The sequence below is a fragment of the Felis catus genome, chromosome D1, assembly GCF_018350175.1.
Source record: "Felis catus isolate Fca126 chromosome D1, F.catus_Fca126_mat1.0, whole genome shotgun sequence".
Taxonomy (NCBI): Eukaryota; Metazoa; Chordata; class Mammalia; order Carnivora; family Felidae; genus Felis; species Felis catus.
Window position 1 is genome coordinate 63,118,316 of NC_058377.1, and position 13,667 is coordinate 63,131,982.

The 13,667-nt window shown below is 47.3% G+C and overlaps 1 protein-coding gene across 1 annotated transcript; it reads left to right on the top strand.

Annotated features, from left to right (window-relative positions):
* The first annotated feature begins 1,381 nt into the window (after window positions 1-1,381).
* On the top strand, window positions 1,382-9,771 carry CNGA4 (cyclic nucleotide gated channel subunit alpha 4). Its single transcript, XM_003992922.4, has 6 exons — window positions 1,382-2,805; window positions 2,940-3,041; window positions 3,230-3,336; window positions 3,658-4,303; window positions 5,076-5,425; window positions 7,143-9,771. The coding sequence occupies exons 1-6, from the start codon at window positions 2,744-2,746 to the stop codon at window positions 7,601-7,603; spliced, it is 1,728 nt and encodes a 575-aa protein (XP_003992971.1). The 5' UTR covers window positions 1,382-2,743; the 3' UTR covers window positions 7,604-9,771.
* The last annotated feature ends 3,896 nt before the right edge of the window (window positions 9,772-13,667 follow it).

Genomic DNA, 13,667 nt, shown 5'->3' on the forward strand with positions numbered 1-13,667 from the left:
TTACATGGGTGTGTTCACTTTGTGAAATTCATCAAGCTGTATACTTAGGAAATGTGCACTTTTATATATATGTTTGTTCTGGTTGCTATGCTGTATAACAAATCATCCCAAACGTAGTAGTATAAAAAAACCATTTTATTATGCTCACAGATTCTGGGAATTCAACCAAAACACAGCAAGAATGGTGTATCTTTATTCAACAATCCCTGGGGCCTCATATAGGACACTTGAATGCCTGCCGGTGACTTGAAGTTGGTGGGTAGAATCATCTGAGGCTTCTTCACTCACATATCTGATGCCTGGGCTAGGACAACTCAAAGGCTGAACTCAGCTGGGACTGTCAAACACAGTACAGAGATATGACCGTTCCTTATGGCTTGGGCTTCTCACAATGTGGCAACTAGGTTCCAAGAAGCAATATCCTGACAGGAGGCTTCCAGATAAGGAGCATGCCCAACAGAATTAAGAAAAGGATGGGGCGCCTGGGTGGCGCAGTCGGTTAAGCGTCCGACTTCAGCCAGGTCACGGTCTTGCGGTCCGTGAGTTTGAGCCCCGCGTCAGGCTCTGGGCTGATGGCTCAGAGCCTGGAGCCTGTTTCCGATTCTGTGTCTCCCTCTCTCTCTCTCTGCCCCTCCCCCGTTCATGCTCTATCTCTCTATGTCCCAAAAATAAATAAACGTTGAAAAAAAAAAAAAAAGAAAAAAGAAAAGGAAGCTGTATGGCCTTTTATGATCCAGTTATATTCTGTTATATTCTTGTTATATTCTATTGGTTGAAACAGTCACAAGGGAAGAATCAAAGAATTTGTGACCATTTTTTAAAACTGCCACAAAATCATATAATAATCATAATGACAGCAATAAAAATAAATACTAGTTTTAGATGTTTGAGCTGAAAGGCCAGAGAGAAGGATTATAAGAGAAAAAACATAAGCTCAGTTATAGTCCCAATGGGCTAAAGGTGACTATGGGATATCCAAGTGGAGACATCCAGTGAGCAGTTAGTGGTATAGATAAGCCTGCAGCTCAGAGTTTCTGGGAGTCAGTAGATGGGAAGGGAGATCCTGTGCATAACCAAGATTGGCCAGAGAGAGCTGGGAGCACAGAAAGAGAGTAAGACACCTAGGTCAGAGTTCTAAAAAACACCAACACAGAAAGGATAGGCAGATGGGCTTATGAAAAGACTAAGAAAAAAAACAGACAGAAAAGCAAGGGGGCACTTAGGTGGCTCAGTTGGTTAAGTGTCCAACTTCAGCTCGGGTCATGATCTCACAGTTCATGGGTTCAAGCCCCACATCAAGCTCTGCACTAACAGCTCAGAGCCTGGAGCCTGGTTCAGATTCTGTGTCTCCCTCTCTTTCTGCCTCTCCCCCACTTCTCTCTCTCTCTCTCTCTCTCTCTCTCTCTCTCTCTCAAAAATAAATAAATAAACATTAAAAAAAAAAAAACAAGAAATTGCCTTAAGATAAAACCCTGGCTTTATAAAATGGCTGACAAAGCTCTTCCCTAGCTATTCCCTGTCCACCATTCAGCCTTCTCTTTCACCACTAGCCACTCAGGTTCTCTACAGAAACCAATGGATGTCCCCCAATCATCCATGCTTTTTAAAGTCTCTGTGCCTTTGCCCACTCTATGCACTTTGCCTCTAGTGCTGTTCACTCTCTCTTCACTATAGACCTAACTTCTATTCATCCTACAGAACCCAGGCTCAGTTGGGACGCTTCTTGCAGTGTAATAGCCATCTGTATATCCACCTAATAGAGCAACCATCAAGCGAATATGTAATTGCCTATCTACCCAACTATTTCCCCTACCAAACTCCGAGTTTCTGGAGAGCAGAGAATGTGTTTCATTCGTCTTATCTCCCCAGTATTGAGCACGATATTGGCCTGGCACAAAGCAGGTATTCTGATTATGACTTGTTGACTGAGATGATAGAAGTCAAAGGGAAATTAAGTTAAGGGAGAATTTTTTGGATTTTTTTGTTTGTTTTGGTGTAGGAGAGATTTAAGCATGTTCATAGAAAGGGAAAATTGAAGGAGGTTGAGGATCTAGAAGACACATGGAATAGCTGATAGGATCAGGTACTAGAGATAACAGGAAAGGAATGGGGGCAAAACCCTACAGGATGGCCCCCCATCACACTCATCCAGTAGGAAATGAGGTAAAGTGGGTGTGGATGTAGATAAGGGTGCAGATAATGAAAACAGAGCTCACATTTGATGTGACAAGCATTCTTTGTCCCTAGAGACTAATTCAGCACCTGACACAAATGAGCCATTCAGTAAATAGTTGTTAAATGAATAAATAATGAGGCCTAAGCAGGGAACTTGCACAAGGTAAAACAGAATGACTGAGCCTACACTGGCACCCGTGTCTCCTGACTTAGAGGACCCCTATGTAGTTCAGTTTGGTGGGGTGGGGGAGCAACAAGGCCCAGCCTTACCTCTGAAGTATGCACCCCCACCTTCTCCTGGGACCTCATTAGAGATGTTTAGTTGGGCAGGTGTAAGCCCAGGCCCTGGGAGACAGGGCGGGGTGATGGAGCCACACTGCCTCCACCCCTTCTATAGTGGCTGGCCCTGGTTGTGTTGCTAAGAGCTTCAGAAGCCAAAGACAGAGGAGTCACAGTGAAGACCAAGGGCAGCCTCTTCCAGGCAGGGAGGCACTAGCCCCCACCTCCTGAAGCTACCCACAGGTAGAAGCCCTGGATATCTCACATCCAGGCAACAGACCACGGAAGCATGAGCCAGGACAGCAAAGTGAAGACGACAGAGTCCAGCCCCCCTGCCCCATCCAAGGCCAGGTGAGACATCCTGCTTCCCTGTATCATCTCTGTCCACCTAACTCGATGGAGCCTGATTCTTCTCGGTGCCCCCAGTGACAACATCCACATTAATGGTGAAAAAAATGAAACACTGCTTCTCCTCTTGCCCACAGGAAGTTGTTGCCTGTCCTAGACCCATCTGGGGATTACTACTACTGGTGGCTGAATACAATGGTCTTCCCAGTGATGTATAACCTCATCATCATCGTGTGCAGGTTGGCATGGGGCTAAAGGAAGGGCCTTAAACAGAGATAAGGGCTCAAGTGTCCAGCCAAAGAAAGGAGCGGGCCTGAAGGAGGGGCAGCACCCAAGAGAGGGCCCAGGGCAGAGTGCTGAGTGCCTTGGGGAGATTGCCTTACACAAAGGATGCCCTGAGCCAATCTCTTCTGTCCCTGCCACACAGAGCCTGCTTTCCTGACTTGCAACACAGTTATCTGGTGGCCTGGTTAGTACTGGACTACACAAGTGACCTTCTATACCTACTGGACATCGTGGTGCGCTTTCACACAGGTCAGTGAGCCCAAGACTGACCATTTGTTCCATGTTACCTTCCAAAACAGGGCCTCTTAGTCACAAGGTGACTAGTCATAAGTGACCCCTTTATAGCACTTTCGCATGCCTCCATGCTTCACAACACCCCCATGCTCATCCCAGTAACCCTGGGGCAGGGTTATGCCCTCCCTCACCCTGTCCCCATGTCTGTCTCCCTGTCCCACCCTGGCCTGCCCACCCTCACCCTTATTACTAGAGCAGGTAGGTGTCCTGACTCAGCCTCATACCTGACCCCATCTTATGCCTGACCCCAGCCTGTCTCCCCCTCCCCCTCCCCAGGATTCTTAGACCAGGGCATCCTGGTGGTGGACAAGGGTAGGATTTCAAGTCGCTATGTTCGCACCTGGAGCTTCCTGTTGGACCTGGCATCCCTGATGCCCACAGATGCGGCCTACGTGCAGCTGGGCTTGCACACCCCTATGCTGAGGCTGAACCGATTTCTGCGTGTGCCCCGCCTCTTTGAGGCCTTTGACCGCACAGAGACCCGCACGGCTTACCCAAATGCATTTCGCATCACCAAACTGATGCTTTACATTTTTGTTGTTATCCATTGGAATAGCTGCCTATACTTTGCCCTATCCCGGTACCTGGGCTTCGGGCGTGACGCCTGGGTGTACCCTGATCCCGCACAGCCTGGCTTTGAGCGTCTGCGGCGCCAGTACCTCTATAGCTTTTACTTCTCCACCCTGATCCTGACCACTGTGGGCGATACACCACTGCCAGCACGGGAGGAGGAGTATCTCTTCATGGTGGGTGACTTCCTGTTGGCCGTCATGGGTTTTGCCACCATCATGGGTAGCATGAGCTCTGTCATCTACAATATGAACACTGCAGATGCGGCTTTCTACCCAGACCATGCACTGGTGAAGAAGTACATGAAGCAGCAGCACGTCAACCGCCGGCTGGAGCGGCGAGTTATTGACTGGTGAGGATGCTGGGCTTCCAGACCAGGACAGGGACAGGTGTTCTGGGAGCCTGAGGAAAATGGCTGGGTCCTTACTGCCTAGAGGTCCAGGCAGGGCAAGTAGGGCATGGCATGCATTGGGGGATTCACTGAGTGGGGCTTAGTAAAGCATGTCTTCCATTAGTTGTATCTGCACTTGGGGGGCTGGGTTGGATAAGAGATTGATAGGGAGAGGAACTCATACACAAGGAAGGATAACCTGGAGACCATGGAGTAAAAACTGCCATTGCCTGGTAGGGCTCAGATGGCTCTGGAAGAGGTAAAGGGAGAAGAGTGATACCTCCCAGGGAATGGCCAACAAGATGGTTGATTATGTCATAGGTATCCATGCTATACTATGAACAAAAGGAAATGTCAGCAAGTCGGGGAGCTAAATCAGAGGGCCTCTAGATACAGGGCCTGGTGATTGAAGTGGCTATCAGTGGGATATACAAGGCGTCACTGAATGGTGGTAGGTGGGATAAAGCCTGACAGGAGGTAAAGGGTGTCTTATTCACTGTCAACTGGTGGAGGCTTCCAGGCCTTGGTTGAGGGAGAAAAGGTCAAAACATATCAGTGACCAGCAGACCTTGAAGTGAAGATATTCATCAGCCAACTGTCAAGTATTCCCATGACCTCTGTGAGATCTCAGTGTGATTGAACTCTTGGCTGAAGCTGAGCTGAACCCTGATGGAAGGAATAGGGGCAGGCATGTTGGGGGCTGGGGAGGAACCACTGCTGCTCTTGTCCCTAGGTACCAGCACCTGCAGATCAACAAGAAGATGACCAATGAGGTAGCCATCTTACAGCATTTGCCTGAGCGGTTGCGGGCCGAAGTGGCTGTGTCCGTACACCTGTCTACTCTGAGCCGGGTGCAGATCTTCCAGAACTGTGAGGCCAGCCTGCTGGAGGAGCTGGTGCTGAAGCTGCAGCCCCAGACCTATTCACCAGGCGAATATGTCTGCCGCAAGGGGGACATTGGGCGGGAGATGTATATCATCCGTGAGGGTCAGTTGGCCGTGGTGGCAGATGATGGTGTCACCCAGTACGCTGTGCTTGGTGCAGGGCTCTACTTTGGGGAGATCAGCATCATCAACATCAAAGGTGGGTACCTCAGTGTTTGTTCTGGGACAGGGCTGAGGGAGGGGGCGGGGATAGCAGAACCCCATACTGAGACCAAATGGTACATCAGGGCCTGCAGATTTAGGAAACCTGGTCTTTGCCTGAGTCACTAGAGGGCTCACGGGAGAAGCAGGACATGGAGAGTCTGTTCCCTGAGAAGAAGCCAAGCCAAGGTTAGTGCACACTGTGGGTCCTCAGGAAGAGGAAGTAGATCTCTTTAGTGTGTGTCAACCCAAGGCACCAACACACCAGTGGCAAGTGACAGAGATGATAATAATAATAGCCAATATTAATTGCACACTTACTGCATGCCATGTTCAAAGTGCTTCACATGTACCAACTCATTATATTCTCACAGTAACTCAGGTAGTTACCATTATCTGTATTTTAAAGGCAAGGAAATTGGAGTACAGAGAGGTTTGGGAAACTGTCCAAAACAATTGAGGTAATAAGTACACACACTTGGGAGTCAGTAGAAGGAACTTTCTCACAGCCAAATGGAAAGGAGGGTAGTAAGAAGGCATTGCCATTCACTCCACCAACACCAGGCCAGGCCAGGCACAGTACACGGGCTCACTGATTCCTTCCATCCACCTGCACAGTAGGCATTGATATGCCTAATCACAGGTAGGGACACTGAGGCCCAGGAGATGGGAGAACACAGCAAGGGGTGACTGCACTGTCAACTGACTGAAGCCAGATGAGCTCTCAGCCTGGGGATCCCACTCTCTAGTTATTCCAAAGGCCTCACATCTGTCCTCCAAGGATCTTTCAAGCTCTACAACCTGGATGCAGTCAGCTGCTGTCTACATGATTTTGGACAAGTTATTTCACTTTTTCCAGGCCTCAGTTTTCTCACCTATCCAATAGGGATGGTATTAAAAACCCAAAGAGTTATTTGTGAGGATTAAATGAGTTCCACGGGTAAGTCATCAGCATCAGTGTAGTGCCTGGTGCCTGGCAAGTACCCTTCTGAGTCCTTCTAGCTCTGAGACTTTGCAGCTTTCAGCCTACTCTGTTTTCCCCCCAACCCCTCAGCAATATCGTTCTAAAATGTGAATGATACCATACAGCTCCCCTGCTTAAAATATTTCAGTACCTTGTCACTGCCCTCAGCATAAGGTCTGAACTCCCTGCGGTGGCTTACCACATGCGGCATCACCTGCTCTCCCCTCCTGTTTCCACTCTGCTTGCACCCGCACTTCACCCACTCTGGACTGCTTACTGTTTGCTGTGGCCGCCTAACTGGCTCCGACCTCCATCCCTCTGCTCAGAATCCTTCCTCTGCTGGGATGCCTCCCCATGCCCCCGCCCTTCCCCTCTTACCTCCTTCTCAGTCAGGCATCACTTCCTCCAGGCTTCCCCAACGTGTCTGCCAGCTTGTTAGGGGCTCTTTGCCTGTCTTCTCACAGCACTGGATGCATACGTCCACACTGCACCAGCTATACTATTTTGTATTGTAACTATCCGGTTCAATGTCTATCACCTCCAGACTGAATTCTTGCAGGCAGTTCTTTGTTACCCACCTAGTACAGGGCCTGGTCCCCAGTATATTACTGAATGATGACAGAATTAATGAGACGGAAAAAGAGGCTCAAAAGTACAAGCAGGGAGATGGGGGGTCCTGATTCATGAGTAAAAGCCCCCCTCACACCCACCCGACTAACTGTCCTCCTATGTGTCTGCCCATGGGCCACAGGAAACATGTCTGGGAACCGCCGCACAGCCAACATCAAGAGTCTAGGTTATTCAGACCTGTTTTGCCTGAGCAAGGAGGACCTGAGGGAAGTCCTGAGCGAGTATCCACAGGCCCAGGTCGTCATGGAGGAAAAGGGCCGTGAGATCCTGCTCAAAATGAACAAGTTGGATGTAAATGCCGAGGCAGCCGAGATTGCCCTACAGGAAGCCACAGAGTCCCGGCTGCGAGGCCTTGACCAGCAACTCGATGATCTACAGACCAAGTTTGCTCGCCTCCTGGCTGAGCTGGAGTCCAGTGCACTCAAGATTGCTTATCGCATCGAACGGCTAGAGTGGCAGACTCGAGAGTGGCCAATGCCTGAGGAACTGGCTGAGGCTGATGATGAGGGCGAGCCTGGGGAGGGAACCTCTCAGGGTGGAGAGGGCAGGAGTGCCCAGGAGGGACCTCCAGACCCAGAGTGACCCCATTCTTATCTCTAGGACCCCAATCTCCAAGGGAATCCAGAGTTGTAGGAAAATCTGCCTGCAGAAACTCTGCCATCCTGTCTGCTAGGTACAGAGATAGGAATGAGTTGGGGGTATAGATGCTCACTTAGAAGTAAAAGAGTATAGCATCCATTCATCCCCCACTCACCAGCACACACACACACACACACACACACACACACACACACACACACAGTTGAATGTACACATACTGCCGCCCAAGACTGCATTCCATATAAAATTCTCTGGGGTTTCCATTTTCAGAACACATATCCTTTCTCACAAATGTAGGTATGTCTAATACCCACATAACATACATACATCCACTCATGCACCTCATAAAGACACATATAGTGAGACACACACCAACAGACACACAGATGCCTTCCACAGGTGTGCATACCCTTGTGAACACATAAAAACACACCCAGAGCCCTCTTCTTCCAAGATATCCTTTAAATGCCTCCCAATGGGAAGTTCACAAATGTAGCCTGCAGGTTTTACTTCAATAAAGTATTTTCCTCCTCCCTAAGCATTATGGGGGTGACAGGAAAAGGCAAAGCCAATGGTGGGTCAGAATAAATTCTGTCTGAATTCTGAGTCATGGGGGTGAAGGGCATGGGCTGTGTAGTAGCTGGTAGGTTTGATTCAAAGACGCTGGGGTACATGATGAATTGAGAATCAGTGCTGAGCCAAGGCAAAGCAGGGTTACGCATCACACTGTTGTAAGCGTGCACATGCTTTCATAGATACGTTCACATATATACACTGACCATTTGTATTTCATTCCAGAGTATGTATCCTTAACTTTGTGAGCTCTGAGTGATTTGACTTAGCTTAGTAAACCAGAGCAGACACCCCTGTTCCTTCTTCCTTCCTCTGGCCCAGCCCTGGAGCCTGGGGCTAGGGCTACCCCATGTTCAGGACTGATTTCAAAGGGAGAATAGTTCACAGGGCCACTCACCTGGCCCTGCTGTACCCTGTCAGTTGTTGGAGCTGGCCTTGGTACTGCCAGAAATCCAGCCCTCCCTCTCTAGATGGTATTTCAAAACACAGGGTGCTGAACAGAGACTAAGTAGAGTGGACCATCATGGTTGGCGACAACTGGAGATTGGTGTTTGGGGAGTTTTTAAGTAACTTTGGCATACTTGGAGGGAGACCTGTAGGTTTGGGGCAGAGAAAGTGTTGTGGGGTCTCTGAGGAGGAATCTTATATCATGTCTGAATCATATTCACCTGGCCACAAATTTAGCTCCTCCAAGGCCTGGCAAGTCTTTGGTCTAAGCTGTGCCAGATGGCATTTTAGAATGTACCTTGGATTTAATTTATCAATACGATGTGAGTGGTGACACATAGAGGTCAATGCCATAGAAAGAAGAGTTTATTACTTATAGTTCCCAAGAGGAGGGGGCATGCTGCACCATGCCAGGCCACTCAGGGAAGCACCAGGGTAGTGAGGAAGCAGAAGGAGCAAGGGGAAAACATGGGCAAAAAGCTCCTACTTTGCTAGCAGTGGCAAGTTTTTAGGTGAGGACATCCCTTCTTGGGCACGAAGCAAAACAGATTTGGGGGCTTGTGGTTGGAGGACTTATAATATGATTTTCAAAAACCCATGAAAGGGAGACCACAGAGGAGATGTAAACAACTCTGGTCATCAGGTTGGCCCATGATTTCAGGATGCCAAATCATCAATTACAGGATATCAAAAACAATCATTACAGGTACTATAAGAGAATGAAGGGTAGGGCCCTCAGTGCTGTCAGGGAAGGATGTGTGGGAGCATCTGCTGATGTATAGTTATGGAGATATTTCCTCAGAACTGTTGCTGTCCTCAAAACCAAACAACCTTTTGTATATGGTGGATGCAAGTGACATAGGTGCACTCAGGCATGAAAGATTGGAACAAAAATTTCTCAGATAGCCATAGGAACTGAGTCTGTGGCTGGAGTCAAGGTTGTCAGGAGGGACTACGAGGGTAATTGCACATTAATCCATTTAGAAATCTGTAGTTATTTGTGATCACTTCCTCACAAAATTTGAGATCCACAGGGCTGTCACTCGGTCTTTCTTATTCATCTCTATATCCTCAAGGCCAAAACTCTGCCTGACACGTAGTATGTACTCAAATATATATTTGGTAACCAATGTTGGAGGAAGATGTGTGTCAATTTCTTAAGAGCTTTTTCCTACCATCTCTGCCAGAATGGGTGGGTATGTTATAGGGGCCATTTTTGTGGTACCTGATGGGTTTTTTAGGGAGCTGAGAATAAGCTTTCCACTGGCACACCACAATGTTCACCCCTGTCCGAGAGAAGGCTCTATTAGAACAGGTTGCTGTTGTTATCCCCATAGAATCCTGGTCTATAGCATAAGGAAGGTGATTATGGGCCATCTTCTCTGTCCTAGACACAAAAACAAAACACTTCTGGGGCCAGATGTGCATCTAGCTCTGCCTTAGCAGTTCCAGGATAAGGAGGATTCCTTATGGTAGAGCCCCCAGGCCAGAAGACATCTTGAATATGTCTTATACCAGCAATAAGCTGGGGCCCTCTAGTAGTGGAGTGACTTCCATCACTGGATGACAGACACTGTTTTGACAATTTGGTATCAAACTGAATAGAGTTAGGTCAGGATGGGCAGAACAGAACACAATTTTAAGGTCCTGGAATTACCAAAATGAAAACAAAAAACAAGAATCTTTTGGTCCAAAAAAATACTAATTACTGTGTATTATTACTGTGTATTAATACTGTGTATTAAGTACCTGTATAGGTCACAGAAAACTTTATTGAGATACTCATTTGGGTTTTGTCATTTCATCCCTTGTCCCATCATAAGAAAGAACCTAAGTCTCTGTATCCCCTAGACCTAAAACTTTTTGAATGACAGAGTCAAAAATAGAAATTTTCAGAAACTCTCCGCTTTAACTTTAGTTTGTGATGACCAGGGTCCTAGGTGAACTGTGTCCAACTGTCTGTGAGGGGTTAGAGTTGAAGAAGCAGGAGTTTCTGAGCCTGAGGAAAGGAGATTCCCCAAGACTGAAAAGGAATGGGATTCTTGAATATTAGGTTTCTTTTACTGCAATAATGTTATCACAAATTTAAGAGCTTTTAAACTGTCTTAACAGCATGGATTTAGGGGTACCTGGGTGGCTCAGTCAGTTGAGAATCTGACTTTGGCTCAGGTCATGATCTCACAGTTTGTGAGTTCAAGTCCCACATCAGTCTCACTGCTGAGAGAGCTGTCAGCGCGGAGCTTGCTTCAGATCCTCTGTCCTCCTCTCTCTGCCCCTCCTCCACTTTTATTTTCTCAAAAATAAATAAAACATTTAAAATAAGTTAATTAAGTCAAATTCTTCAAAAAAAAATAGCACCCATTTATAATCTCACAATTCTGTGAGTCAGAAATCCTGGCACATTGTGGCTCAACTGGGCCCTCCATTCAGGGCTTCCAAGGCCAAAATCAAGGTGTTGTGCAAGTTGGCCTCTTTTCTGGGGAAGAACCTGCTTCCAGGATCATTGAGGTGGATTGAAGAATTCAATTCCGTTTGGTTGTAAAACTGATGTCCTTGTTTCCTTGACACATGGCCCCTTCATCTTCAAGCCAACAAAGTTTTTGTGAAATCTTTCTCATTCTTCAAATCTCTTACTTCCCACTTATTTCAAGGCTGAGAAAGATCTCTGCTTTTTAGAGCTCATGTAGTTAGACTAGGCCCACCTAGATAATCCAGGATAATGGCTCTACTTTAAGGTCAGTTGATTATTAATCTTAATTACATCCACAAAGTTCTTTTTTTCCATAATCACAGGAGTAACACCAGAGGGCAAGGTAATGGGAGACAAAATTCTACCTACCACAGGGTTTCTGGGGAGGAAAACAGCCTGGACCCCACTTTCACAGGGGGCCCAGAATAGGGAACACTATGAATTGGGTCTTTGGAAACAGGAGAAAGATGATCCTGGCCCAAAACAGCACGGGAGCCTCAGAGCAGCGCCACCTAGTGGGAGCACAGACTTGAACAAGGTGCGTACCCACGTAACCAGCATGACCTCTAAACCCAGGCCTTCTTCCTCTTACCCACATATTCTATCCAACATAAATCCCCCAGAAACTTTTTGCAAGGTGCTAAATTGTGGGAAAAGAGAGTGGAAAGAAAGCCAGCAAACATAAAGGGAAATTAAGTCTTCCATAAGGTAAGTGGTTAAAAGCTTACATGAGACTTGTCTGATTTAGAGAATCAAGGAAAGTTCCAATTTTTAAAAATACTGTTATGTAACACACACACACACACATACACACACACACACACAACTACTATCTCATAAATTACCTCATTATCTCTTATAATAACATTAGGAAGCTTAAATTATTATTGTGCTTATTTTTCCAGATCAGGAAACTGAAATGCATAGAGCAATTAAAAATATATTAGATGTGATTTATTGAGAAGCTATTTTATGCCAGGTCCTGAGTTAAGTGCATTATCTCAATTAATCCTCACAACTACATGAGAAAGAGGTCATTATTACCCCATTTTAAAATAAGGAATACAAAGGGTGCCTGGGTGGCTCAGTTGGTTAAGTGTCCAACTCTTCATCTTGGCTCAGGCCATGATCTCATGATTCATGAGATCAATCCCCATGTTGGGCTCTGCTCTAACAGCTTGGAGCCTGCTTGGGATTCTCTCTCTCTCCCTCTTTTTCTGCCCCTCCCTACCTCAAAATAAATAAATAAACGTTAAAAATAAATCAACAAAATGAGGAATCCAAGGCTCTGGGAGACCAGATAATTTGCCCAATATCACAGGGCTCCTAAGTCACATGGAATAAAACCCAGGTCTGCCTTACTGTTTCTTTTAGGGAGATAAGTAAGGGACTGCCTCCTCTGAGGCTGAGGCCAGACACGCTCCTTCCTTTCTTAAGAATGACTGTTGCCAGCAGTAAGGAGGTTGGGGGCAGGGGGGCTAACCAGGGGAGAAGAAGCCAGTAGTGCAAAGTTTGTGAATCACCAGCAAGCCTGCCCAATGTGTTGAAGCATTGATCTCAGGGCTGCAGCCAAAGACAAAGGACCACCCAGTGCTCTGGAGAAGAGCTGCAAATTCCAGCTCTCCCATCCACACACATACAGCTTGAGAGGGAGGCAGGAGTTTTGGAGTTGCTGCGAGATTCCTACAGGGGTGAGCTGTAGTTCTCCTACAAGAACTGTCCAAGGGCCCTGCTGCTGAAAGCCCAGCTGCTTCCAGCTTAGCTCTTCTCCCTCCCACAGGACCTAGGGCCTCACTCATTGTCCTGGGATCACTAACCTCAGGACACCTTGGCCTGGCTAAGATTTGAGATGTACCCTCCTCCTCAATGTTCCTTTGGCCTCCCCACTTCATCTTTTTCTTTCTGAGAGTTTGGCTGCTTGCCCAAGAGGCAGATGGAAATAAAGTATCAAGCTCAGGAGGAAATCGGATTCATAGGGAGAAGGGCCATCCAACCCAAGGAAAGATGCCATGCAAATGCTAGATGCCAGGAGCAGGAGACAAGGTGGGTGGATTCTAGATTGAAGCTGAAGCTAGGGTTTGGCTTGAGGCTCAGATCAGGGGAGGATGGTTAAGCCACGTTAGAGCTGGGGTCAGAGTCAAGGCCCAAGTCAGGGCAAGTATTAGGTTGGCCTAAAAGCACAACAGATAGGAAAGAGCTTGGAGCCAATCTGAGTCCGATTTTAGTTCTGAACTATCACTTGCTAGCTGAGGGACTCTCAGCCTCCTACACAAACTTTCAGGGTTGTTGAAAGAAATGCTTGGAGAATTAAAATGTAAATGAGATAATGATTGTAAACTGGCTGCTGGTGCCTGACAAGCAGCAACTGCTTAATAATGAATGGTAGCTATGACGGTTATCCCTGTCCCTGTAGCCGAGATTGCGCCTTTGAGGCAGTGGGGCACACGTTGTCCCGCCCTACTCAGCCCTGGGCCTCTGGACTGGACTGTCGATGCCAGGTATGGCCAGCAGAGGGCGCAGGGTTCCCCTTTCCTCCCCTCTTTCTACCTCCTGCCC

Bases quoted from the DNA above. Each gene is read 5' to 3' on its own strand.
- CNGA4 (XM_003992922.4), top strand. From the start codon at position 2,744: ATGAGCCAGGACAGCAAAGTGAAGACGACAGAGTCCAGCCCCCCTGCC. The intron at 3,337-3,657 runs GTCAGTGAGCCC...CCCCCTCCCCAG, and splicing joins CGTGGTGCGCTTTCACACAG to GATTCTTAGACCAGGGCATC. The intron at 5,426-7,142 runs GTGGGTACCTCA...CATGGGCCACAG, and splicing joins CAGCATCATCAACATCAAAG to GAAACATGTCTGGGAACCGC.